Source organism: Lasioglossum baleicum, chromosome 6, assembly GCF_051020765.1.
Source record: "Lasioglossum baleicum chromosome 6, iyLasBale1, whole genome shotgun sequence".
Taxonomy (NCBI): Eukaryota; Metazoa; Arthropoda; class Insecta; order Hymenoptera; family Halictidae; genus Lasioglossum; species Lasioglossum baleicum.
The window spans coordinates 599,951-626,054 of NC_134934.1; the positions used below are offsets into that span (position 1 = coordinate 599,951).

Sequence of the window (26,104 nt, forward strand, 5' to 3'; positions counted from 1 at the left end):
AACGACAAAGTGCTTCCCAAACAAAATAAATAATTGAATTACACATGGAAACATTGTAAAAAACTTTAATTTCTTATTTCAAACATGGAGAAATTTTGAAAATGTACATCATTCAATACTACTCGTCGTAGTCCACAACGCGCATATAGAACTGATTTATTTTTTGTTACCATGTAGTCGGTACACCGTTGAGATTGACCTAACCTTGCGGCGAACAAAATCTCGATATTCATATACCGCATAAAAATAATAACAAAAGAAAATCTGCACGAAACGAATCGCATAGAAAAGGACCGCACAAAAACAGGTTTGACTGTATTGTTTTTATTTATTTTGGCCAGAGAAATGTTACTACCACTTTTCTAACATTTCTATACAAAAATTGATAATTGTGTGGACAGACTGCGGGCAGACTCTACTGTTGATCAACAGTCAGAGTTGGGCAGAATAGTATTTTAAATAGTAAATAGTAAATAATTTATTTTAAAGAGAGAGAGAGAGAGAGAGAGAGAGAGAGGGAGAGGGAGAGGGGGAGGGGGAGAGGGAGAGGGAGAGGGAGAGAGAGTACAACTGTGAAAGTAAAATATTTTATTTTGAGGTTCAGATTGTTCAAATAGAAATATTTTATTTTCAAAATTTATTTATTTATTTAAAATACTATTTTCTTTAAGCAAAATAAAATCTAAAATATTAAATAGTATATGAAACACATTTGTTTCGCCAAATAATGCCCACCTCTGCAACAGTCATTCTTCGCGAAGACGACGCAACAAAAAAATTAGCACTAGGTCGACAGAGATATAATTTTATATCCAACTTCTTAGAAACATTAAAATATATAAATATTGGAAATATATATATATATATATATATATATATATATTTATACAAATATTATTTATACAAATTATATTTATACAAATGTGTATATATATATATATATATATACAAATGTGTGTATATATATATATATATATATATATATATATATATATATATATATATATATATATAAATCACCTCCGACCACAGAAAAAAAAATCGAGTAAGCTAATACATAGCGTGTCTCCGTGAGGTAACAGGTTCGGAACGGTTTCGCGTTCGATTTCTCGTCGGAATTCGATTGTACAGCCCGGCCCTCTTTCGGCCGACAAAGTGTCTTCTTCTCTTTGTGCTCGGAACGTTTCCTTTCTGGGGGTTTCCTGTCTTCTAGTTTTTCTTCTGTCGTTCTAACTTCCTCCCCCCCCTCTCTCTCTCTCTCTCTCTCTCTCTCTCTCTGTCTGTCTTGCACGAAGCTGACGAGAGAAGAAGAAGAGTAGACTCTGGCCCCGGTGTGTCTATTCTCATTGCGGTCCGTCGTCGTTCACGACCAGCTGTTCTTGTTGCCGGACAAAGTTAGCCGGCTAATCCCCTATTAATCGAAGCAAATGTCCTGACCTCGCGATCTACTTGCCGCTCGTTATTATTACCCCCGAGAGATTTCAAGACCGCGGGGACGCCCCACGGGTGCGCGAAACGAGTCCGGGATACTCCAACATTCTACGGTAACGTTCCACGGTATTCGAGATCCTTAGGCAAGGGAACCGTCGGCTTCTTCTTCCTACTTCCGCGTTACGATATCTTCTATTCCTGGCGGAAATTCCTGCGCGACAACGTGTCCCTCGTTTCCTCGTAGAACCACGATGCCATTACTTATCAGCACCACGAGGATCTTTGCGTATTTATAGCGGGCGACGCTGAATAGAATCCAACGAAGAGCTCGCTTTTTATCGAGACATCATTCTACCCATTTATTTCGGCGAGATTCTTCCGTCGCGTCGTTAAGGTATGGCTACGTCTGAGAGAGTGAAACTATCGCGAGTTACTCTCGAGAGCGAATAGAAGTTGGACACGTTCGATTTTTTCTCGGCGAGCCACTATCTAGGTGCACAGTAGCCGTTTTTTAGAGGCTTATAATTCGGCACTGGAGGCAGATGGAGAGATGTAACTCCGTACACTTGTTAAATGCTATCATGTCTCAATATTGACAGAACATTAATCTTCCAACATGAGTAGGTTCCGAGATACAGTGGCCGAAATTTCTGTATAAAGTCATCTTCTTTTTCATAAATATTTTAAAAATATCACCATTTTTGTTGATTTATCGTATCTGGTCTTGTGCCTTGTAGACACTCGGATAGAGGGACTGCGTACTCTAGACCGCTATGTTTACTATTTACGTTTGTTTTGATTTTTTTCTGTGTGGTGCAGAACACAAGTGTGCGAAGTTTCTATAAAGTCACTCAGTGTTTCTCTGTATTCTGAGCAGAGAACTACGGAAAACTGCGAATATTCTAAAAGTATTAGTTTTAGAACTCACAGAAATCCTGTTTGTTATAATTTGATTCACGTGTATGAGAATGCAGAGAGGAAAAGTACTAACAAGTGAAGAAAAATCGATGCTTATAAAGATATGGGCTGCTCTAATCGTGCAATTGCTAAGAAAACTAATCGGTCATATACTGTGATTAATAATTATATCAATTTACGTGAAAATTACGGAAAAAATCATCTTAAAGGTAGTAATAAAAAATAGTCAGAGACAACATTCAATATTAATGAGGTCTGCAGCTAAGGAAAGGAAAAATGCAGCACAATTTCGAGCTGAATTGGAGCTCCCGGTAACAACAAGACGTGTGCAACAACTTTTAAATTCTTCTGGACAAAAATACAACGTAAACCAGGCCTTAAAGAAGTACACAAACCGGCCCGTATTGATTTCGCACGGGCACAAAACACAGTGACTTTATAGAAATTTCGGCTACTTTATAGGACCTCAAAAATCGCTGAATTTGTCACTAACTGACCGACTGACAGATCATCAAAACCTTTTGGGTACTTCCCATTGACCTACAAGCTTGAAATTTGGTACATAGGTCCATCATAACAAACACTCGAAGGAATAATTAATCAAAGTTTGAAACAAAAACATTTTCGATCGGACTGCTCATAACAGAGTAATCTCTACTGGTCACGATTCGTGATTCGCACGAATATTATACTTTCGTATGCAAACACTAAGATTTCGTCAATAATACTATTTTAACGAAGTACATGTTCACATAGGATGTCGATGCAGAAGAAATACATATGCATATTCAATGAAATTACTTGGCTGATGCTACAATACGAGCATTTTAATAATTGCTAAATTCTTTCATCCCCCAAATTGAAGGTTCGATGATTCTTCATAGGATGGAGTACATAAATACACAGAAAGCGATGGGGACGATGTTCGGCAATATTCCCATTGTTTTCAATCAATCGGCAAATGCGAAGAGGAACGGGGTACGAATTAATTAGTGCATGTAATAAAATCCACAGTCCACTAATCACAGTTTTCAATTTAGCCAATTTCGTCGTGGATCGAACAATCCCCCCGGTCCAACAATTCCACCTGCGATTAACCGATTCCAATATCCGCGAAACAAACATCAATGGGTTTTCCGTCCCCCGGCGGTTCCCATGAAAATGTAAATTTCGTCGGCGAGTATCTCTCGACGCGGGACAAAAAGCGTTCGATCATTTTTACTTGAATTATGCTCGAGCGAGCATCGAGGCTCGAGAGAAATTACCGAGTTAACAGGTTCCGAGCGGAAAACCAGTCTCTAAAAGAAAGAACCGACGAACGAATGCACAGAAAGGGAATAAGAATGAAGAGCAGGGGTGAGAGCAGGAAGAGCGGATCGTCGATGAGAAAATGAAAGAAAAGGAAAGAAACGTCGTGGAAAATGAAGGGAAAGAGAGAGAGGGGAAAAGGAAGGGGACGAGAGTCGCTCCTCTGCCGTCCAGAAATATATTTTGGCTCGGGTTCTTCTTCCGTTCGTTGGCGAGCCTCGCTGCCGGAAAACTCAAAGCGCCTACCTTCGTGGAATAATTAAATCGGCTCGCAGAGAGGACGAGAGAGAAAGAGGGAGAGGGAGAGGGAGAGTGCCAAGGAACCCTCCTGGGAATTTGCAAAAAGAACGGACAAAACGGCACGCACATTCGTGCACGCATTGGCCTCTCTGTCTTTCCAAGCCGTTCCTCACCATTCCGCTCGTATTTTACTCTCGTGGCGTATTTTACTCTCGTCTTTTCCAATCCGACACGCTTACCCCCTATATCCTCTCCCTCGTTCCCTGTTTTTCTGCCCCCGAGTATTTCCTCTCTAGGATAGCCCTAAATTCAGCCGCCAGTACGTCCTGCTTCGCCGCGATCTGTTTATCTACAATATCTACCGGATCCCGCTCTGTTTCTTAATTCCGACCCTTCTGGGTTACATGTCTCTCTTCCAGTCTCGCTTCTTACGAGATTTTACGGCGTTTTCTGGATTTAGATTGTCTAAGGTTAGCTCTCGGAACTATTTATTTTCGGTTTGTTCGTCCTTAGAACGTGGGCTTCGAACGAACTTCTTGTTGTACGCAATTTATACCGACTCCTCGATGTATTAGGTGTACAAAGTAATTCGTGACCTTGTCATCGTAAATTCGTACATTTAAAAACGATCGAAGCAAGATCGAGTATTGGAAATCCCAACAAAACATCCTGTAAACAGGAGCCAAGTTCCTACGGCCGCACAGTGGTCGGAACGTATAGGGAAAATGGAAAAAACTTCATAACTTCGGCAATTCTCAATATTTTTGAATAATTCTTTTTTTTATTGCTTCTCAATCTTCAAACTTCTCATATTATCAAACGAAATATTAAACAATGAACTTAATATAATTGTTTATACATGATTTATTACATTACGAACTCTTATTTCAGCATACTAAAATTGGTAATTATTTACAAAAGCACCACCCTCTCCGATTTTGATGAAATTTATATATGTTATAGATATGGACATTTTGAACAACTTTTTCCTTTTCCAATATAGGGGGGTCGCTTTTAGTTTTCGAGATATTTGCAAAAAACTATCGCGAATACTGTATTGAATTTTTCGTATTTCTGAACGCTCCGCTGCAACGTAGACTGTTTCGGTGCGGCGTTTGTTTACATTTTGACGCTGTAGAGCGTCTGGATATCCATAATTCATATGCGTGGTTGGGCCGGCCTGATGGCCGGCCCCCTCCGCCCCCCACTACCTAACCCTAACTAATTCTGATCGCATAATCTTTTCATTCTATATGTATAGCTGTCATACAGAATTTGAACTAGTAATGAAAAAATCATGCGATCGGAATTATTTAGGGTTAGGCAGCGCGGGGCGGAGAGGGCCGGCCGTTAGGCCGGCCCAACCACGCATACGAATATCCAGACGCTCTACAGCGTCAAAATGTAAACAAACGCCGCATCGAAACAGTCTACGTTGCAGCGGAGCGTTCAGGAATACGAAAAATTCAATACAGTATTCGCGATAGTTTTTTGCAAATATCTCGAAAACTAAAAGCGGCCCCCCTATATTGGAAAAGGAAAAAGTTGTTTAGAATGTGTTGCTGCATAACATATATAAATTTCATCAAAATCGGAGAGGGTGGTGCTTTTGTAAATAATTACCCTAAAATTGAATACTTGAAATAGTATTAAGCAAACAGACTAGAAATAGAATTAAACAAACAAACTTCAAATAGTATTAAACAAACAAACTTTAAATAGTATTAGACAAACAAACTTGAAATAGTATTAATCAAAAAGCTTAATATCATTTTGTATACATAATATTACGAATAATATTATTAACGAATAGTATTATATTAGTATAATAATATTTACATAATATACATGAACACTATTTCAATAGAGACTGCGCTTGTTCAGTAAGTGGCAGTGATTTGGTCTTCGGTTCTGGTCTTAAAAGATTAATGTATGGATCCGAAGTTATTAAAAGCATGTGTAACATGTCCTCATTTGTTGCTAAACGAGATCACTTTCTGGTGTGGTGTATTCTATAGTATCTGTAATGTTTATTCCTACCCTCCTGGGCCTCTTCCGACAGCGAACCCATAGGCACGGATATCTCTATCCATCGTATTTAGAAAAAAATACTTCCAATGAAATTTGTATGGTTTTCAAACAGCTAAGACGCAGAAAGTTAAACATCTTAGACTTGTAGAACCGGCAAGAAAATATTTAAACATATTCTAAGGATATGCTAAGAAAATTGGTATCCCAAAAAACTCGTTTATTGTTAGAACATTAAAACATCAGATTCTTCTCTAATACACTAGATGATTACATTTTTTGTAATCGGAGTGGTTTTCAAATTAAATTTTGTATCTTTTTTATATACCCATACTTTGCTTTCGAAAATTAGTAACTGTATCCTAAAAATTAATTCGAATTAAAAAGTAGATACATACAGTATTTACATACACGTGAAATAATCATGGCGATTGATCATTTTGTTGGAATTTATTCCTATGAGAATAACAATTCGGTACAGGGATCATAATCCTTCGAACCGTCTAGCGAAGTGCCGCGCACTTATTCAGGAATCCTGCTTCGTTGCTGAAACTTCATGCGCTCTCAAACTTTAAACGTTAATATCAGCTAAACGTGGAAAAACGTGGCGCTGATTTTTGCAGGACTATTGTGTGATGGTGTCTTCTTTCAAAAGATGCCACTCAGAGAATGTAAGAACGTGTAGCTTTTTTTGTAGAGCTACAGAAAGCAGCTGTAATATGAAATTATACGTATCCTACTTTCGGGCTTTATATTGTTATTTTGGTTGTGAGTTTTCGAAAATTATTAACATCGGGCATAAGCTGAGACTATATACATGTCGGGACATGACGGAAGCGACGCAACCCGTTGACAGAGACGCGTAACGCTTGCTTATTGTAAAAGACAATTATGTTATCTCTTGGAATTGTACGTCCGTGCAGGACTAAGTTTAGTTTTAAAAATAACGGTTTGGAGATTTCGGTTATGCGTTTACGGTCGAACGGCTGCGAGTCAGATGCTTGACCGTACCTTAGTAATTGCCCAGCGAAAAGGCAATAAAACGTTTCCCGTTTACCTGCATCCCTCTTCGCGCGCGGCGCGGGGATAGATGCGAAATAGGGTCCCTGGAAAAAATGGGCTGGGGCCTTGTTCAACGTGACCACGAGGGGCAGAACGTTTTTGGCTGCGCTACAGAAAAGAGCGTTTGAGTTCGGTGGACAGCGAGTCGTCGCGAGTAGAAGCGAAAGAGTCAGACGTGAGATCGTGTGAGGAGATTCTGCCAGCCTCGTGGGCTCGTTGACGTGTCTCCCCGTTGCGCTACGGGTCGAGGGTTGTAGTGTTTAACGGTGATCGTTGTTTCCCGATTTATTTAAGACCGCGCGTGCGAAGACAATGAGTGATCCGGTAAAGAATGTCTCCGGTCAAGCCCTAGCGGGTCCGATGGAGAATCCTAACGATTAGCCTCCGACATACATTTATAATATATAGCATATATGGTTATAAATGTCCTCAAAAATGAAAGAATAACGTCGAGCGTGTGGTTAGAAATCTATAAGAATCCAACTAGAATCTGAAAGGTCTACTTTAGATATATTTTTCTCCGTTATTAAAGAGAAAGACATAGATCCATTTTCATAGCAAGGTACATTGGTTTATGGCCTATCAGGAAATAGTGGTCAATATTTGAAATAACGACTTTCATAATTTAGGGTTTTTTCCTGCTTCCGACCACTGTGGGCCGTAGAAAGTTGTGAGATCAAACAAAATACGGCCAAGTTCGTTAGCCTATAGAAATGCCTTTTGCAATACTGGAAAAAGCGTTTGTAAAAAATAATTAGTTTAAGAGAACGCCATTTAATTTTTAAAGAGTTACATGGAGGGCTAACTGAAATAAATCCCACATTAATCCCGCGGGATTGAAAATGGCGCGGGGGATTGCAATCCCTAAATACTATGAAGTCGAGGCAAGATCCTAACAAGGATGTTTTAAAAGAGGGTTTAAGAACGATTCAATTTAAATCCACCCGTTTTTGGACAGTGTTGATGCTAGCTTCTGATGAAAACTCCAAATGGAATTTATTAGACGCGAGTATTAATCACTCGTTTGCGTGTCTGACCAATGGACAAGCGATTCTACTGCGGCTCCGGCCTTCTCGAATTTTCTCCTCGCTTTCGTTATACATAGTGCAGCGAGCGTTTTCTCTCTGTTTGCGGGTCGGGCAATTTGACTCGTCGGAGGCCCGTATGACACATCTTTCATTCTAATCGTCGCGTGGGAGTCAGACGCGGAAATTACGGTCACAGAGGAGACACGTCGCGTCCCGCGAATTAAATCTCGTCGCGTCGTCGCTCGTCGAAGAGGAGGCTCGAGAGAACCAAACGGTGCGCGGTGGAAGGAGACGCGAGAGAGGAAGGCCTATAGCTTGACCCACTGACACGAGGGTATAGCTTGACCTAGGCGTCGAACAAAAAGAGCCGCGGACAATAGGGAATTTCAATGGCCTCGGAAGTCATCGCGCGGGCGAGAGAGCGGGAGGTGGTCCTTCGTCTCTTTGTCCCCGGTGAAATCCACCGCGTGCCGCCGATGAACGCCTCGAAAATCTTCCTACTTTTCAACCGACGAAACACGCGACTCACTTTCTCGCATCGGGTTCGCGAGATCTCCCTCAATCTCGCGTAATTGCGGTTCGCGCGATCATAGTAACCGAACGATGATGTTCACTGCGTTCTTAAAAGGTCGGATCTCCTTTGTGCGTCTCGACGCGGCATTTATTATTCCAGCGCCATTTATACTACATTTGTCATACTTCATCAGAACTGCGTCTAGGCGTGAGCCACTGCGTCTACGCCAAGAAACAATATCGCATTATTCTTTCGAGGAATATTCTAGAATGTTCCACGATGTTTTGTCAATCGTGGCCTCCCAAATGTTGCAAGCAAGCATGTACCGGGTGACGCAAATCCCTTGTAATAGGGTTATTCCACGCGAAAATGGACACTATTGTGTCATTCCATACCAAATCGATCACTTTTTGCAGGCACCGTCGTCGAGTTTGTAGTCCATGTGAAATTAGGGGAGGTTTAAGTCATCATTGTGCCGGTTTCGAGTTTTTTTTAGAAATGGCAGGCCTTCAAAGTTTTCAATTTTTGCCCATTTTGGCGAAAACGGGCCTCGTTTACGAATTTTTTTTTCGGGAACTGTTTGTCCGATTGAGCTACATTTTTTTTTGTTTTATCCGGAAATCTCGAAAATCAACTTTATGATGTCGAAAAATTTAAACAAATTCTTTTTTTAAGTTTTTTCCGATGAGGGGCCAGAGTGATTTCAATTTTGAAAAAGATATGGTTATATTCCTTGAAGTTTCCCCTTCAAAATGAGCCCTTGAAAAAGATGGAGCCATGAAAATTGGCGTCACAATGAGGTCTCGAGAAAATACCAGCATACCTCGAGAACAATATTAGTAACCACTCTTGTCCAACAACACCTTTTTAATCATAACTTCATTTATAGATATTAGTTTTTATACGAATTTTATGTGTTCTACAAAAAAGGTGTCGTTGCCCAATGCATGATTTCAAACATCTGGAGTTGATCGCGAGGATGCTCGTTCTAAGGATGTTTTTCCATTCTAACGACTTTTTAATGGCTGAGCAGTCGATTTTAAAAATTGCGTTTCAATGTTCAGACAAACAATTCCATGAACCCATCATTATTCCGTGACTAAATAGAAACGCGAACGTCGTCCGATGAAAATAACGTCGAAGACGTACGAATAAGGATCGCCTACCGAGGGCCAATAATTCATGGCAATCAGGATCGCGTTTGGACAACTTCCAGCCCGAAATAACCCGATATTGTTCGGATGAAAAATTGATCGGGCAGTTTTCGAGTTCCGACGGTCCCGTAGATGGGATCGTGACGGTTCAATAGGGAATTAGGCTTGCAACAGACTCGTTAGACGCCGAGGTTGCCGAGTATGTACTTACTTTGCGAAAATCGAGGTACTAGAGAGAATCGCGCGAGTCCTTTGGCTTTCGGGAAGGACACGATTCTCGGGTGTGTTCGAATAAATTGATCACTAGAGTTTTGGCCGGCAGTGTACGTGTCAAAATCTGCATGCGAAAGAGGTCCAGCATGAACAACGGCGCTACGTTTACCGTGGCTTGTTACACGCGACACTTTTTGCTTATTTGTTAAACCGCGACTCGTTGATCGGCGTTATCGCCGACGGCTGTCGACGTTAGCGGGACGTGCTATTTTCCGCGCTTCTGGTTGCGATCGATCCACTACCGGTTCAGGATTCGTTGTCGGTCAAACCGCGAGAACTGATCCCCTAAAATCGTGGAACAAATTCTGAATACAGTATCGCCTCCATATACAGGGTCTACGCGTTCAGTTATGTCAAAAATGTTTTAAATAAAAGCTTATCGGTACTTGGATATTCTTAAATCTGAAAAAATGCTTTTTACGTAAAATGGTAACGGTCGTCACCTTGACTTTTTTAAATGGCACCACATGTTTTGGACGTCATAGGATTGATGCTGACGTCGAGACAAATTCAGCAGTGTAGCAAACGTAATTCTAATGAAAAATTATTACTTGCAAAAAAAATCAAGCGACATCAGATGTTCGAACTGCGATCCATCTTCTATGATTTTTCGTTGTCGCCATAATTAGGGCGTCTCGTTTTATGTCATTACATGCAGTTGTTATGCGATTCCGAAGTTCTTGAACATTGTTGATTGTTGTGTCGTATACAAGTACTGTTTTGTTTAAACCTTTTTTTAATTGCACTACCGGAAATACCTAAAAAATGATGACACGACTCAATCGATTCTAATCAGAGATCTAATCGGAGCAATGTTACAAATCTGCTGGTGAAAGAATTTCAAGAAAATTGTGTGTTTCGTGTACAGCGCGATAAAGACATAGCTATTGTTATCATCGTTGCAAATGGTCGAAGAAAGCAAAGTCGGGAGACCCCATGTGTTCCCGATGAAAAGAGAAGCTTTCGCCGAGTGCTGCACACGCTGCCCCGCGTTCAGCTTCTTCTCTGCCCGTCCGCCACTGTTATTCCGGCTGGTTTCCACGAGCCATTTATACGAGCGAAAATACACGGAACTTTTAAGTCCGCCCTCAGGCTTTCAAGTCGTTCCTAAGTCGAGTCCCCGAAACTTCGGCGGCGCGGACCTGTGTCTCGGGCTTATCGAAAAGTTTCGCGAAACTGCTCTCTCGCCATGTCGTGTCCCTTGTCATCGATAATTATAATCGTATCGATCGGGCACCTTGTTTCCTCTATTCGTCCTGCGGCTGGACAAGATGATGAGCCGAAGTCCGCGATTGGCAGAACGGGAACGACCGGGACGAGATAATTTGACGGAATCGGGCCGATTTGATCATCCTAGGCGGTAATTATAATTAGCCGAGGAAGACCTTTCGGGATACGAACGCTGGGAGCTCCGCCGTTAGAATCTTCGGTTCACAATTTTTCTATATTGTTTTCACCGTTTTAGGGCTTCGATCCTTCGATTGTACTTAAGGATGTTCTGGAGGTACAATGGGAGATAAAAGTATGATACAAGAAATCGAAATCCATCAATATATGTATATTGGCAACTAGAGGGGAGTTAGTTATTGCTCGCTCGCTTTGCGAGCTCGCGAGAGGGTTAGTGGTACGCATTTTATTTTAACAGACGTCGATAATGTAAATTTCTATTGAAATATTGATTAAAAGCTGCGACGTTCTATTGAAATATTGATTAAAAGCTACGACGTTCGTTTTTTTGTTGTATTGAAATATGATTCCAAAAGCACTTTTATTTTTTCCCTAATTTTCCATTTTTCCATGATACTTCTCCAATTTTTCTTATCCTATCTTCCTATAACCTAGTTCGGACTAATACGAACATCTTAAAAAAAGAATTAGCCAAATCGGTCCAGCCGTTCTCAAGTGATGCGCTTACCAACGAACAGCATTTGATTTTTATTTATATATACATATGTATAGAAGATAGAAGATGAAAGCCATTCACGAGTATATTTTGCATAGTGAACGCGATCACGTTCACAATAAGCGTGGTAAAAATAGGACTTTTGCGGCCGATCGCGGCCTAGATCGATCTTTTATCTAGCGTTGTCGCGACTATTGAAAAACCCCATCTTTGTATTTTCGAGAAATGAGAAGGCGCATCCCGGACCCTTGCAATCCTGGAGAAACAAGTCTACCACCTTAATCAATTTAATGATTTCGGCGCCACATTCGATCATTATCGATCGAACTTGTGGCGCCGAAATTATTAAATTGTTTACTTGCACTATCTACGATTGACACAAGGGAAAATTCATCGTGAATGGCGAAAAGTTCATACACAACGAAAGTTTCTATGCGTCAACGTCAAGATTATTCGGAATTGAAACCATGAGGGTTCTCAAGCAACACAATCTAACACAAGAAGTTGATCGAACCTGTGGCGTCGGAATCATTAAATTGTTTATTTTCACTATCTACGATCGACATAAAGGAAAATTCAACCAACTTAATGTTCTTATTTTGTACAAGACAGCCTGATGGATGTACACAGTTGTTGGTAGTCCTCAGGATCCGAACACGAAGCTCTTCTCCGTAGAACGGGCACAGAATATTTCAGGACTTCGCTCAGGACCACTGAAATCTGCATTTTCCAATTTGTCTGCTCGAAATTGTCCTCGTACCACCTAAAAGGGAAGTCTTAGAACGTTCGTTACGAACTTACTTATTTATTATGCATTCTTCGGTTTTCGTTCTTAGGATCACGTTTAACCTCCGAGACTAATTATGTTTTACTGGGAAATGTCGAAGGTACGCTGGTGGAGAGATTCGCTCGCGAAAAACCTCCACAGCAAGAAACGGAGAGATTTATTGTGGCTTCGTGGACTTGTTCGAACTGTTTCCACCGAATTCCAAGGTTGCGCGAGTTCACGGCTGCGGAGAGCGTCGAGCGCGAGCTGAATCGCGATTGTATGGAAAATACCTGGCCGCTGTGATTACGTATTCCGACTAGAAATTACCTTTTGAACGAGTTGTTCTCGTGGGCCTCGCGAGAATCTGCCTGCCCCTGGATCGATCGAATTTTTTCTCTCGAGCCGACGATTGATCCTGGAAACGACGAGGCCCAGGGACTAAATACAGTCTGCGTACGTCACCATTTCGTTACAATTTGTTTTAATTGAACAGTCGTGCTCTAATCGAGAGAGACTTTGTTAACCCTTTGCCGTATTTTAATAGGTCACACTCATCACGAAGAATCTAAACAAAGTCTAACAAATATGAATGTCATGCCTTCCTTTCGAAATGAAATGGAAGATTCGTTTTTAATCAATAGACTGCGGATCTTTATGCGAAATAATAATTTTCTTCATCACTTACAAGATGCAGGAATCGTATAAAAATTTCTTCTCGCCTTTAACAATTGTAATAAAATTGAATATATAATAACATATGGATATCCTTAAATCATCCTAATGTTTTTACCGTTTCAAATTACATCCACCCATTTAAGCATTAAAATGCAATTAAAATGTAGACACACAAAGATATAAATTTTCTTTTCTCTTCAATTGGGGGTTAATGAATAGACGGGATTTTTCTGCAAATTACGGATTGATTCTAACTCTGACCGTCAGAAAAACTCAAGCTGTCGGGTTCATTTTGAAAAAGTGTTTTCAAAAGGTGTACGAATACTCTTTGTACACAAACTGTATATTTTCTCCAGGTGTGTATCGACATCGGAGCGCGTGCCTCGCGCTATGGAAAACACGTAGGCTCATCCTTGAAATCCACGGCTCTGTTCTTTTTTTTCCTTTTGGTTCGCGCGTTGCATTGAGGAACTATTTATAACGGCACCCTTTCCCGCCGCGGATTGTGAAACCGGCCGCGACGGTGTCACGCCTCGAGATCAGTATTCTTTCCGCAGCGTCGTTCCACTTTCGAGGATGATAAACAAATCGTTGTGAGTCGGCAGGTGTCTCTCCTCGATTCTGTCTTTTCCAGCAGGAGTCCCTTTGAAACTCGTTGGACGCGATCGTTGTCATCCAAATTCCATTGTCGTCCAAAACCATTTTGCTAGAAGAATAATACGTTTTGTATCTCGTGTATGCCTGTGTTGTCTTTCAACCGCTTCTTCTTGAACCCCTTGAAGATTTGAAACAAAGTCTTGTTAAAGTAAATCAAATCCAATTCGTTCATAATCAATATTTAAGCATTAAAATGGATGTAGCCAAGCGACAAAATATAAATTTTCTTTCCTCTTCTATATTTCTTCGATATTTCTGTGGTTGTTAGGAAAAACGCCACATGTCACAATTTATGCATTAATTGAGCTCTATAGTACAGGATTTACGTATTTACCAGAAAAGAAGTCATGAAAATAAATTCGAAAGCTCAAAAAACGAATGCAATTTAACCGATGTCCTATGTCAAAGCATTGGTGATCAAAACTTTAAACGGCAATATCTCTAAAGTGAAGTTATGTGACATGCGGCGTTTTTCCTGACAACCACAGATTTTTGGGAGACTTTTTGCAAAGATTTCTATGCAAAATTCGGCAGCAGCATGTAGCTACATATTACATATCATAAAGCTGCGACAGCTACATGCTGCCGGATAATGCAAATTACGCCTCGTAGACGTAAAAGTAGGACTTCTGTGATGAATGAGAAGGCGCAACCCTTACAATCCTGGAAGGAGAACCCTCCCTTAATTCTTGCATTATTCGTTGCAAGAACTGTCGTTCGGCTCGCTGTGCGAAGACTCTACTGATTTATATTCGCCCCATACATTTTCACGGTGAATATAAAGATCGAGGCTCTCGAAAAATTTGCAAAAAATCCTACAATCGAATAATACGATAAAATCAACCAGAAAAAACGCAGCCACGATCGATGCAGGTTAACGTTCCGCGCCTAGTCCGCTCCAGAAAGCATGGTTTTTGCGATCCTATAAAAACGTTGGCAGAGATTGCGCGATTCTGTCGTGCAGAAACCAGAAACCGCGAGTAGCATCCATGAAATCGGTAAGAAGGCGAGGAAAGATGGGGATTGAAAAAACTGCGCGTGGAAACTCGTTGTTTGCAGCGGCTTGCTGCGCTATGCACTGCTTGCTTGCACCGCACTGGCGAGCAATCGGTCGATCCATGGGGATTGACACGGTTTCACGGCGTATCGATATTGGCTCGCCGCTATTTTTAGTGGGCCGTATCGTATTCTAAACGATGCAAACCGCAAACGTGACCGAGTTATGCGAGGCGAGCGTACTTACACACACGGCCACGGTTCAGGAGGCACGGCCGATTCCGGGTAGTTGTCGACGACGCGACGCGACGCAACCATCGCACAGTGGCCTAGAATAGTGGTTTTTAAACTGAAACAATTTTGACATTAACAGATTAATTTAGGATGAATACCAGATTTCTCAGGTTTTGTGCATATAAGACAAACAACCCAATGTCAATCTTTGGTTATGATTATACTATAAAATCCTTCTCAATGAATTTCACAGGCTTTGTCTATCCGCAAAAGAGTAGACAACTCAGTAATTAAATAAGCAACCAAAATGAATTTTCTCATCAATAATCATTATTAAGAAACAGGTGAAAAGAAATTCTCTCATTGATAACTGTGTTATGAGTAGACTGCGGATCTTTATGCAAAATAAAAATTGTCTGGATTGATTGCAAGAAATAGAAAATAAATCGAATGTTATTTCTTCCCTTAATGATTTTAATAGAGGAGAAATCATATATTGACTCTTTCAATTTTTTAAATTTACCAACAAGTTTCGAATTTCACCGATGGTATTACCACCGATGGTACACGTTAAACTATCTATTCAGGCCGCGTGTACCACTGTTTTTCACGCTGGCATATTTTTTATAAAGCGCTAAAGACATGTATTTTATAACAAGTTTAACACTGTAGAATATATTTCCAGCAAAAGAATGAGGAATCATAAAAAATGCAGTACAGAACAAAACATGTAAGCTTGTTTAATTGTCGAGCAAAAACGGCTCGGCACGGAACGTGTTAAAAAATTGAGATGCTCAACTTAATATGTCTAATAGGTTGACAATAATGTGATAGTATGTTTAAATCCTTCTAACATTTTTGCTGCCTTAAATTGCACCTAATCATTTATGTCATAAATGCATCAAATCCGCTGTCTACTTAGCACAGGATCATCTGAAATGAATAATATTTTGGATTTGGGAGTTGTAAAGGGTTGTTAGTTTATGGGGTTGTTAGTTTATAGAGTTGTTAGTTTATAGGGTTGTTAGTTTATAGGGTTGTCAGTTTATAGGGTTGTCAGTTTATAGGGTTGTCAGTTTATTGTATAGGGTTGTCAATTTTCGCCACAAAAATCGGCATCCTGGCCCACTGTGCATCGTCGTCGTCGTCGGACGATTATCCCGGACCCACGCACGCCTGGAACTGTTCCAGGGACTCGGGATTTTCCTCGAAAACCGCCTTCTCTCCCCTGTTATCGGACCTCCTCCCCGTGGCCCGGAATATCGGCTGCATGCGAAATTCTGTGTCACCGTGATGAGACTTCTTTGTGCATTCGAAGGATACGTCGACGATTGACGATCTCGCGGAAAATTGTATCGCCACCCCCTCCCCCGGTCCCTAATACGCGCGAAACAGAATAAGAAGACAATAGCGAGGGCGGCATCTTTGCGAATGATAGCTACAGAATAAATTGCACGGTTCGAGGCGGACGCTTTCGTTCTTGATTTGATAGCTCTGTGGAATTGAGGAGTGTATTCCTTGTGGGTGGAAATGTTGCGTTTTCTCGTTGTTCAGCGATGGAACTTGATTCGATTTTTCTATCAAAGGATTAATCTGCAACATTTTGTAGAGATAGAGTGATTTGTGCAGATTCGAAGATATTTTCATTGGATTTTTTCGCGGAAAAATTTCTATTCTGTTCAACATTCCGTGAGTAACTGTGAATAAATATGCTCAGCTGTGAGAAAGGAAACATAATTGTAAAGATTGCTGTCCACACAAATGCTACAATCTCTGTGTCAGTCTTTATCCTCTGTTTGTGATGGACAAAAAGAATTTCGTACGGGGACAATGAAAGACGTTTTCCGGTGAACAATCGACCCAGGAAGTTCGAGAACGTTATTGATCTTTTCTATGGTGGAAGTGATTCATAAATCGTCAGAATTGTCGACACAAAACGCTCGTAGAATATTCCCCCTCCCCCCTTTCTGTAGATCTCTCTAGAATTATAAATAGTTTTCCTGACTCACAGAGTCTACGTCAGTTTCGAACCGACACAAACTGCAACAAAATATAGTTAATCTTTTCGACCTTATTTCGTTCTGCGTTTATACAGCCATGCAATCGTATCAGATCTCCCAATAAAATTTATCTTACGACAGACAGTTATGTGTCTAGGAGGAAACGGCTTCGGCAAATAGTTGCAATTCGTCGTTGCAACTCGTTAGGAATGTCTCTGGGAATCAGATAGGGAGCAGAGTCACTGTCGAATTTATTAGCTGTGTTGAGGAGACCGATTCAATGTGGTGTAACTATTCGGTCAATTAAACGCAGCTGACCGTAATCTTTGGTTACAGGTCTATACAGAATTATATCTCGGTCAGAATTTCAAGCATCTAACACAGTTGCTATAGAAACGTTGTAGAGACTCTAGATTACATTCTGATCACTGTAATTTTCATTGACTCTCATCTGTTAGATGCTATTTGATCAGTTAGATCGATCATGAGTAGGGATGGGATCAAGTACCTCGCAAACAGGTTCAAACCCTTGATTGATGGAATTCGAACTCTCTATAAGCACTTCGAAAAAAAATAGTACTCCCGAGTATACTCGAATCTTTGCCAGACAGTTTCGAACCCTTTACAAGTACTGTGGTAAACGTAAATAATACTGGCAAGCATATACTCGAATCTTGGTCGAACAGTTTCGAAGCTTTCGAAATTTTTATGAATATCGTTACGAATTTTCGTATTTTTGCACGCTTCGTGGCAACATAAGGCTGTTCCAGCGCGGCGCCTGTTTACTTTTTTTTGTAAACACGCTGTGGAGATGAGAGAGAAAACGGGGTCTCATAATTTTACATGCTTCTACCGATGATTGTAGTTTGGAATGTACTTTGCGACAAAAACTACTCTCTCTCTCTCTCTCTCTCTCTCTCTCTCTCTCTCTCTCACACTGATATAGCCACTAATCATATTTATAATGATAATTCATCTACAGCATGTGATAGTTCACAGACACAGATGTCCGAAAATCGGCACAATAGCGAACTGTCAATTTGGTAACCCTTTGACAATGATGAAAATAGCAATTACAAATAATACGATACCTATCTGATCGTCTGCTGTGTTAGAAGTGGAAAATTACCTAAAATCATAATAAAACGCAAAGAAGACCCGTTATTATTTTGGCGTTAAAATTTCAATCAAGTACCCCATTTTATCAAAAATCGCACGTGACTATCTTTGTGTAATGGCCACTTCTGTACCTTCAGAATGAGTTTTGACAAAAGCAGGAAATATCATGGATAAAAATAGAAATAGGATAAAACCAAGTATTGTAAATGAAGTATTATTCTTAAATAGTTACGAATTTAATGAAGAAAGTGCTTAAAACCTACTATGCAGTTTTGATTTCTAAGATTGGAGTACTACTTGTGAAAGTTTCGATTACTTTCAACATCGTAGTACTTATGAGTATCTTTACGAAACTTGTAAGTACTCATTACGAGGTTCGACAACTACTTGTATACAATGAATACTTTGCAAGTATAATCATTGAAACTTTTATTGCTTTTAAATTGTAATCGAAACCCTTGAAATTGAACTTGACTCGGACTCGTGACTATTTCTGTTTTTTGGAGTACTTATAGAAAGTTCGAATTCAATTAATCAAAGTTCGAACCTGTTTGCGAGGTACTTGATCCCATCCCTAGCTGTCACAGGTTTATGACAATAGCTACATGCGCAGCTTTATGGTACCTACATGCTGCCGAATTTTGCATAAAAATCTTTGTCCCCCAAAAATATCGTAGAAGAGAAAGAAAATTCATATTTTTTCGTTTGGCTACATCTATTTTAATGCTTAAATATTGATTACAAACGATTTAGATTTGATTTCCTTTAACAAGACTTTGTTTAAAATCTTTAAGGGGTTCAAGAAGAAGGGGTTGAAAGACAACGCAAGCATACAGGAGATACAAAACGTATTTTTCTTCTAGCAAAATGCTTTTAATCATTGAAACTTTTATTGCTTTCAAGTAGTAATCGAAACCCATGAAATGAAACTTGGTTATTGAACTTGACTCGGATTCGTGAGTACATATTGAACTTGATCCCATCCGTAATCATGACTGTTAGGTGCTATTTGATCAGAAGGAAAATCAAATGAAAATTTAATTCCGTGCCCTGTGGATTTTATCGTTCATTTTTATTTTATGATAGTACGTTCACTTTCACGTGCACGCTCGTACAACAAACTTTTATGTATTATACAAAACGGACTACTTTTCACGATAATGATGATGATGATGATTTCAAAACAGCTAGTGCTTCGACAACTTTCAATTTCCACCTCCTTGAAATTGTACATCTAATAAAAATCACTCTATAAAATCAAGCTGGAAGCTTGTCTCCTTTAATCACCATTTTGTCGAAGAGACTAAAATGTTCTGTGAAATATTTATTCACACTTTTTTTAGCGGATCGTTCGCTAAAATCTCCGTGACCGCGTTTGTCTATTAAAAGCTGGGAGCGTTAAAAAGCGCACGTAATCACTACCGCGCGATCAAATTACATTTAGCTGAACCGATCCTGAAACTGCCTTTTTCAATCGCCCTGTTTCCAAAGTAATTAATCGATGGCCTGGTTGGCGGCTTAATGGACAGCAGCGTTGAGGCCGGCTCCTAGTGGAGAAGTGTTGCTACATAGGATGTAGCTCCTCCGGTGCATTCTAAATGCAGTTCCTGGTACAGATCGAGATCTGTATCGGTAGATCGCCGAGCCGATGGATCAAGAATCTGGGATTCTTTATGCGCGAGGAGAGTCAGTGACTTGAAAGTCAGAATGCGCGGGATTTGAAGAATCATCGGGACAAGTGCTCGGGGTATACACGTTGCCAAACGATCCTCGTCCAAAGACAAAGAAAGCTCGACCGTCTCGGGGCATACGAATTTTTCCCGTGGGTCCCCCGAGAAGGAGAGAGGAGCCGAGACAAAGAGAAGGAGAGTGAGAGAACGGAAGGAGAGAAACGTGAGGAACGTGAAACGTGCGCGGCTTCCAGCGATTCGAGCACGATCGAAGCGCGGCGCGCGGCGCACGCACGTCTGCGCTCGCATGCGTGCATTTGCATACGCGCTGCAATGCAGGGTGAAAGTACCGGTGCCGTGTCGCTTTTTCGCTCGGACAAAGTCTATTAGACACTACTCGAGGGGTATTCCAGTCTAGAACGAGATACCTAGAGACAACCTTCCTGTTTTTCATCGCGAACCCATCAAATCCTCCGCTGTGACATTTTCTTCGAATGAAAATGACGAATGAACATTTGGAGAATCGTTTTATGCACTTTATGCATTTATATTATAGCTAAATCGAGTGGTAGGTGAAATTTGTACATCGTAGCACGATTAACACTTTACCTACCGGAAGCCTATTAATAGGATTTTCAACCATTGTGCTGTACCAAAAGAAAGCATTTTGCAGTTACGCTGCAATCTTAAATGAAACTATTAGATGACGATATTGTGGGTGACTTGTTAGTTCTCAATGAAAATTGCTGTTGCCATTGAAGGTTCCATTAAAAAGTGTTTAGCCACATGTACCATGGATTTCTTAAAATTATGCAATAATCACCGGTCGGTAATGTGTTAACAAAATTTAAGTCAATATTTGAGTTGTCACCGAAACTCTACTTTTTATTTAAATGATCAAGGGAGGAGATAACATTCTACTTACGCTGTTACGATAGTGACTCTGTTCTAGACTAGAATACTATAAATAGTGCTTACTTTTGCTTCCGGTAATTCTGCGGATTATCCGGTACGTCTATCAATTAATTAAAGATACGTTATCACACTGACAACGTGAGAATTATCGCTACGATAGACCTTGCGTCGCTCGTACACGTAATGTATAGTTATGCCTTCAATAAGTTCGATAATCCCTTCGAATAAGCAGTTGATCTTGTACAACTTAGACGTCTACATTCGTACAACTTTGGCATCCACTTTCGCACAACTTTGGAATCCACTTTTACTCAACTTTGGAAGTTTTTGTACGTACTGTAGTCACTTGGAGCTTCTAGCAGAGGGCAAAGTTGCTAGTTTTGGACTCTGGTACGCCATATTGCCGTAGATTGTAGATCATAGTTTCCCAATGTGGTCGTCGCACTGTGGTCCAAAATGAAAATTAACCCACACCTTGAATCTAAAATTACTGTGCACAATTTTATAAAAAATAATGTGCAACCAACGGCCTACAAAATCGATATATTTCACTACAATTTGCTAACTTTCTAGAATGTGGCACAGAATTTTCAATAAATCGGTGAATCATGTTCGATCAAACGAATTAAGCAACAGTATCACTTTCGAAAGAAATTATATTCGGTCGTTCGGAAAGTCATTTCGTTTTTCGTGTAGAAATGACGTTGCTTCCATTTGTTATTATTAGACTGTGGATTTTATGCATTTATGACAAAAATGAGTAGGTGTAATTCAAAACAGGAAAAAGATCAAAAGAGTTTAACAATGCCGATATGCTATTTTTAACATACAAAAATCATTAATGAGAAAAATAAACTTTTACTTAGATCGTATAGCTTGTAGTTGATGTATAAAAATTTTATTTTGCATAAAGATCCGCAGTCTAGTTATTACTAACCTTATTTTAAATCGCAAAATCGTGATACATCTTGACAGCTGACATTTCGGACGTAACTTCCTACCTTGCAATGCTTTCTAATCTTACAAGTATGTTTTCAAAATCAAAGTACACGTTTCCATCACCTTTTGCTTTTCTATTACCGCAAGGATAAAATTGCAGTGCAAGAAAGAAAAATTTGTGCGCTGTTTAAGGAGAGGAAGTACCATTAATTACTATTTTTTTCGCTTATCTCAACATTTTCATGCGGTGCAAATTTTTTATGTCGTGCAAACAAGGAAAGTCATGTAACTCAATACTTTGCTAATAAAAAACAGAAATTCTCCGGCATGGGATCTTTAAGTTGTCGGAAAAATCGCGCAAGAGATGACAGAACAAAATGTCATAAAACTTGATTTAAATGGTAAAAAATTGGCTTTCATTTTCCCTTTATAAAACGAAATGACTTTCCGAACGACCCAATAACATATTCTCGATATACAATTCGATCAATTGCAAGATAACGAAATTCATCGGTTCAAGAGTTACAAACCTCTCAGTTAAAACCTGAACACCAAAATTGTTAGTGTTAGTCTCGGAACAGTATGCATCGTGGAGATCCGGATTAAAATTTCGCTTTCTATTCTCGCGTTCGACCGAACTTTCCAAGATTGAAAAATCGCCCCGAACGAGAAAACTTTCTAAAGAATATGGTAAGCAACGCGAAAGGTTGGGAAGCTATGGCATAGACAATCTCGTAGGCCAATCCCGGTGACAAAGGGTAAAAGCAAAAGATCAACAATCCCTAACGCAAGCTTCGCACTAGCGCGCCGACCAGCTCAGAGCACGTATCACGGTCCGAAAATACACGACCACAGGTCAGCCTGGCCGGGACAAATACTAATTTATATTTATCTTCTTTCAGATCACTCTTGATCCTCGGCAGCTGAACGCAGAGATGTAGTTCTCGATCGTCTAAAACCTCCAACCTCGAACACAATGTCTAACAACAAATCAGCTACTTTCTCAGGATCATCAGGAACCATCTAAACAGTGCAGAAAGAAACCAGTACAAAAAGAAACCTGTACAACTAACAAGCCCGTGTGCAAACTAGTGTAAAAACAAGTGAATCTGTAAGACAATCGTACCTCTATCCGCAAAAATCAATGTCTTCTCGACGATCGAATGGATTGTAGAAGCAACCAGGAGGAGACTTGATCAACCTCGAAGAGACAACCAAAGAGTACAATGGGGAGACAGGCAGGACGTTTTGCAAGTAGGGTCGCATGGACGGAAGCCGTGTCCGTGTGCGGGTCTAGGGGGACGGGTTTCTTGGGCCGATTGGCCTGAGATATGCCAGGCGTGGCGAGTCCGTTGATAACGGAAGCAACGTCGTCGAGGAGGCCGGTGGTGGTATCGTCGTCGAGGTCGGTCGGTGGTTTGTCGGTTACGAGTGTTCTGGGGGTAGAGATCGAGACGATCGAGCGCCGGGTCTGCGCGACCCGACGCGACCTGTTCGTGCCGGTGACTGTCGATCCTCGGCCGGCTCGGGCGGTCCACTGTCCAGACCTGAACGCGTGTCTGATCAACGAGAGCCGGCCCGAAGAGGAGCAGGTCGATTGCCGGGCGGTGCACTTCGGTTACGCGATACCGGTGAACGTGGTCCCGGTCGAGGGTAGCCCGGAGCTGGTGCAACTAGTGCTGGACCACACGACAGAGTTGAGCAGCCGAGTGGCCAGCTTCCTGCTGGACCATCATCCCCAGCTGCGGGAGCAGCGGCTGCAATCGGAGTCGGAGATGGCAGCTACGGCGAAGCACGATCTACGCCGGAAATACCCGACGACCGCCTCGGACACGTCCAGCTCCGGTGACGAGGACATCGCGGCGATCGCGAAGCAGATTAGCGACCACGCCGAGGCGATCTATCAAACGTGGAAAAGCCGGGGCCTCGCCCCCACCGAGATCCTGAACTGCCACAGCAATGCGACCGCCGCGGACAAGTTCGGGACCGCGCTCACCCCGACCAATCCCACCATCAGCCCCGGGAAAACATCCCCCACGGCCATGTCCGCGGCTAACACAACAGTCGACATCCTGGCGCAATCGCCGAACCTGGACAATGGGAACCTGGAGAAACTAGTGAACAACTTCGTGGTGGAGGACAAGGCCAGGATAGCCGCGTCCAGACAGAGATCCCCGTCCAAGTCGCTGCCCTCCTCCATACAATTCGCGTTGCAGAAGTTCGAGAGGAACTCCACGCAACAGCAACCGAATCCACAGCTTCAGCAGACCTCCCCGTTGAAGAACAGCAACGTCGCTGGTCAAACGAAAGGGAAACAGAATGCCCTGCTCTCGCCGACTTCGCCTTTCGCGAATAAACCCTCGCAGATCGTGAAGCCGCAGGTGTCCACGAAGACGCCGCCCGGATCTCATCACAGGGAAGTGTTTCTGGAGACCATCGAGACCACGTTCCCGGCGGATTTAACGCCAACGAAGATCGTCCAGCAGAAGAGGCCGGCGAGCACGGTGATCACGTCGCCGACCTCTCCGAGCTTGGAGAACGCTTCGAACACGGTGAATTCGGGCCTGACCACGTGGCCGTTGAAGAACAAGTTGAACGAGAGCAAGAGAGCGACGGATGTGTCGGCGGGGAGGACTCAGTTGGAGGTGAAGCCGTTGGCGAAGGAGGAGAAGAGGAGCAGCGGGTCTAATTCCAGCGTGTACCTGGACGAGGTCGCTAGGGAGGAGGAGAGGTTGATCAACGCGCTGAAGACTGGTTCGGTGATCACCGAAGAGCCCGCGGAGAGGACCGTGCCTCTGACGAGGCAGAAGCCGGCGATCAAGCGGGAGAAGCCGAAGGTGGAGCCGGTGAAGCCGATCATAATCGGACACAATCATCACGGGAGCGGCCTGGTGCCTGCTTCCGCGGCGATGGTGAACAATGTGGTCTCAGCGTCGCCCGGGGCTAACTCGACCGGTGCTACCGACGCCAAGACTCTCAGCAAGGACGAGCTGTCGAACATGTCCGTGGTGCATTACGCGAAAGTGAGGTACAGAGCTGCCCAACAGAATCCCGCGACTCAGCAAAGGCTCGAGGAGCAGAAGAGCAACAACGCGCCTTCGTTCAACACGACGGAGCAACTGGTCTCGACCACGAGGTCGAAGTTCGAGACGGAGATTAAGAAGGACAAGGAGCCTGGGAAAGAGGACAAGGATCCGGTCACCTCTAGGTGGGGGCCTAGGATTAATACACCCAGGCCCAGGATCGAGCAAGTGCCTCATCCGGAGTTGACCACGCAACAGAAACAACATATCAGAGCAGCGGCGGCGACCGGGACCGGGAACAACCCTATCAGACCGTTTTTGACTAGGGGTTCGGTCGCCGAGAGAGTGCTCATCTTCGAGAAGTGCCCCAGCGAGTTGCTGCTGGACAAAAGAGGACCCAGACAGCCCGCGATCAACACGTGGAGGACCGGCCACGAAGTTCAGAACAAGGCTCAGGTAAATTGGGTGATTTGTACTCGAGGTGATGGAGTTGTACGATTTAATCAATGGAGATCCTTGAACCTGTGGAGACTGCTGTTAGCGCATTCTCTTGATCCTTTTGACGTCTCTGACTGCTGTAGATCTTGTTTCCACACCCCCTTTTGCTGTGGAGGATATTCTTTCTAGGATATCAATGTGTTAGACACTGGAAGAACAGAACAATATTACTTTTTCGCATAATAATTTGCCAACCCAATATTACTTCACCCTGAAAAGACTATACATAGATTCACCCTTAGCTTCTCGTGCACCACGAGATCATCGTTCTGATTGAACCCAGTCTTTCACAATTTCTTATTAGCTTTACTTGAACAGAAAAATCTATACTGATCATTTATGTAATTAAGCTATTCAGTTAGGATCATCGGTGTATGGTTTTTAAAAGCAATTTTACAAACTTTAAGTGGAAGATCGACTGTTCCCGATGCGATCGAAAAGATTGTTGACCGTCCACCGTCATCTCGGAATCATAGCCCAAGCTTTTCTTCCATTTTCTTTGGAAGTCACGTTTCCTCTGTCGCCAGGAGAAACTGAACGCTCGTCGCGGCTTTAAATTGCAGGTTCGATTCGACGTAATCGCGTTATCGATCGGTGTACAGTGTCCAACGACAAGTCTGGCCCGAGTGGCAATTAAACGCAGCCAGCGTTCCTAATTATATATGCCGAGAGAAGGAAGCCTCAATTATCCTCCGACTAGGATCTCTGCCAGGTGTAGTTCCACGCGGAGTTCTCGAACATCTTAGAAAT

General features: G+C 42.0%; 1 protein-coding gene across 2 annotated transcripts in view; it reads left to right on the plus strand.

The window, feature by feature from the left end:
- LOC143209727 (uncharacterized) overlaps positions 1–26,104 on the plus strand; it is a 114,232-nt gene that overhangs the window by 42,430 nt on the left and 45,698 nt on the right. For both annotated transcript variants that reach the window (XM_076425792.1, XM_076425794.1), the window contains exon 2: positions 22,736–25,312. In XM_076425792.1, coding sequence (XP_076281907.1) covers positions 23,165–25,312 — 2,148 coding nt within the window. In that variant the 5' untranslated portion in view covers positions 22,736–23,164. The remainder of the gene's footprint in view (positions 1–22,735; positions 25,313–26,104) is intronic.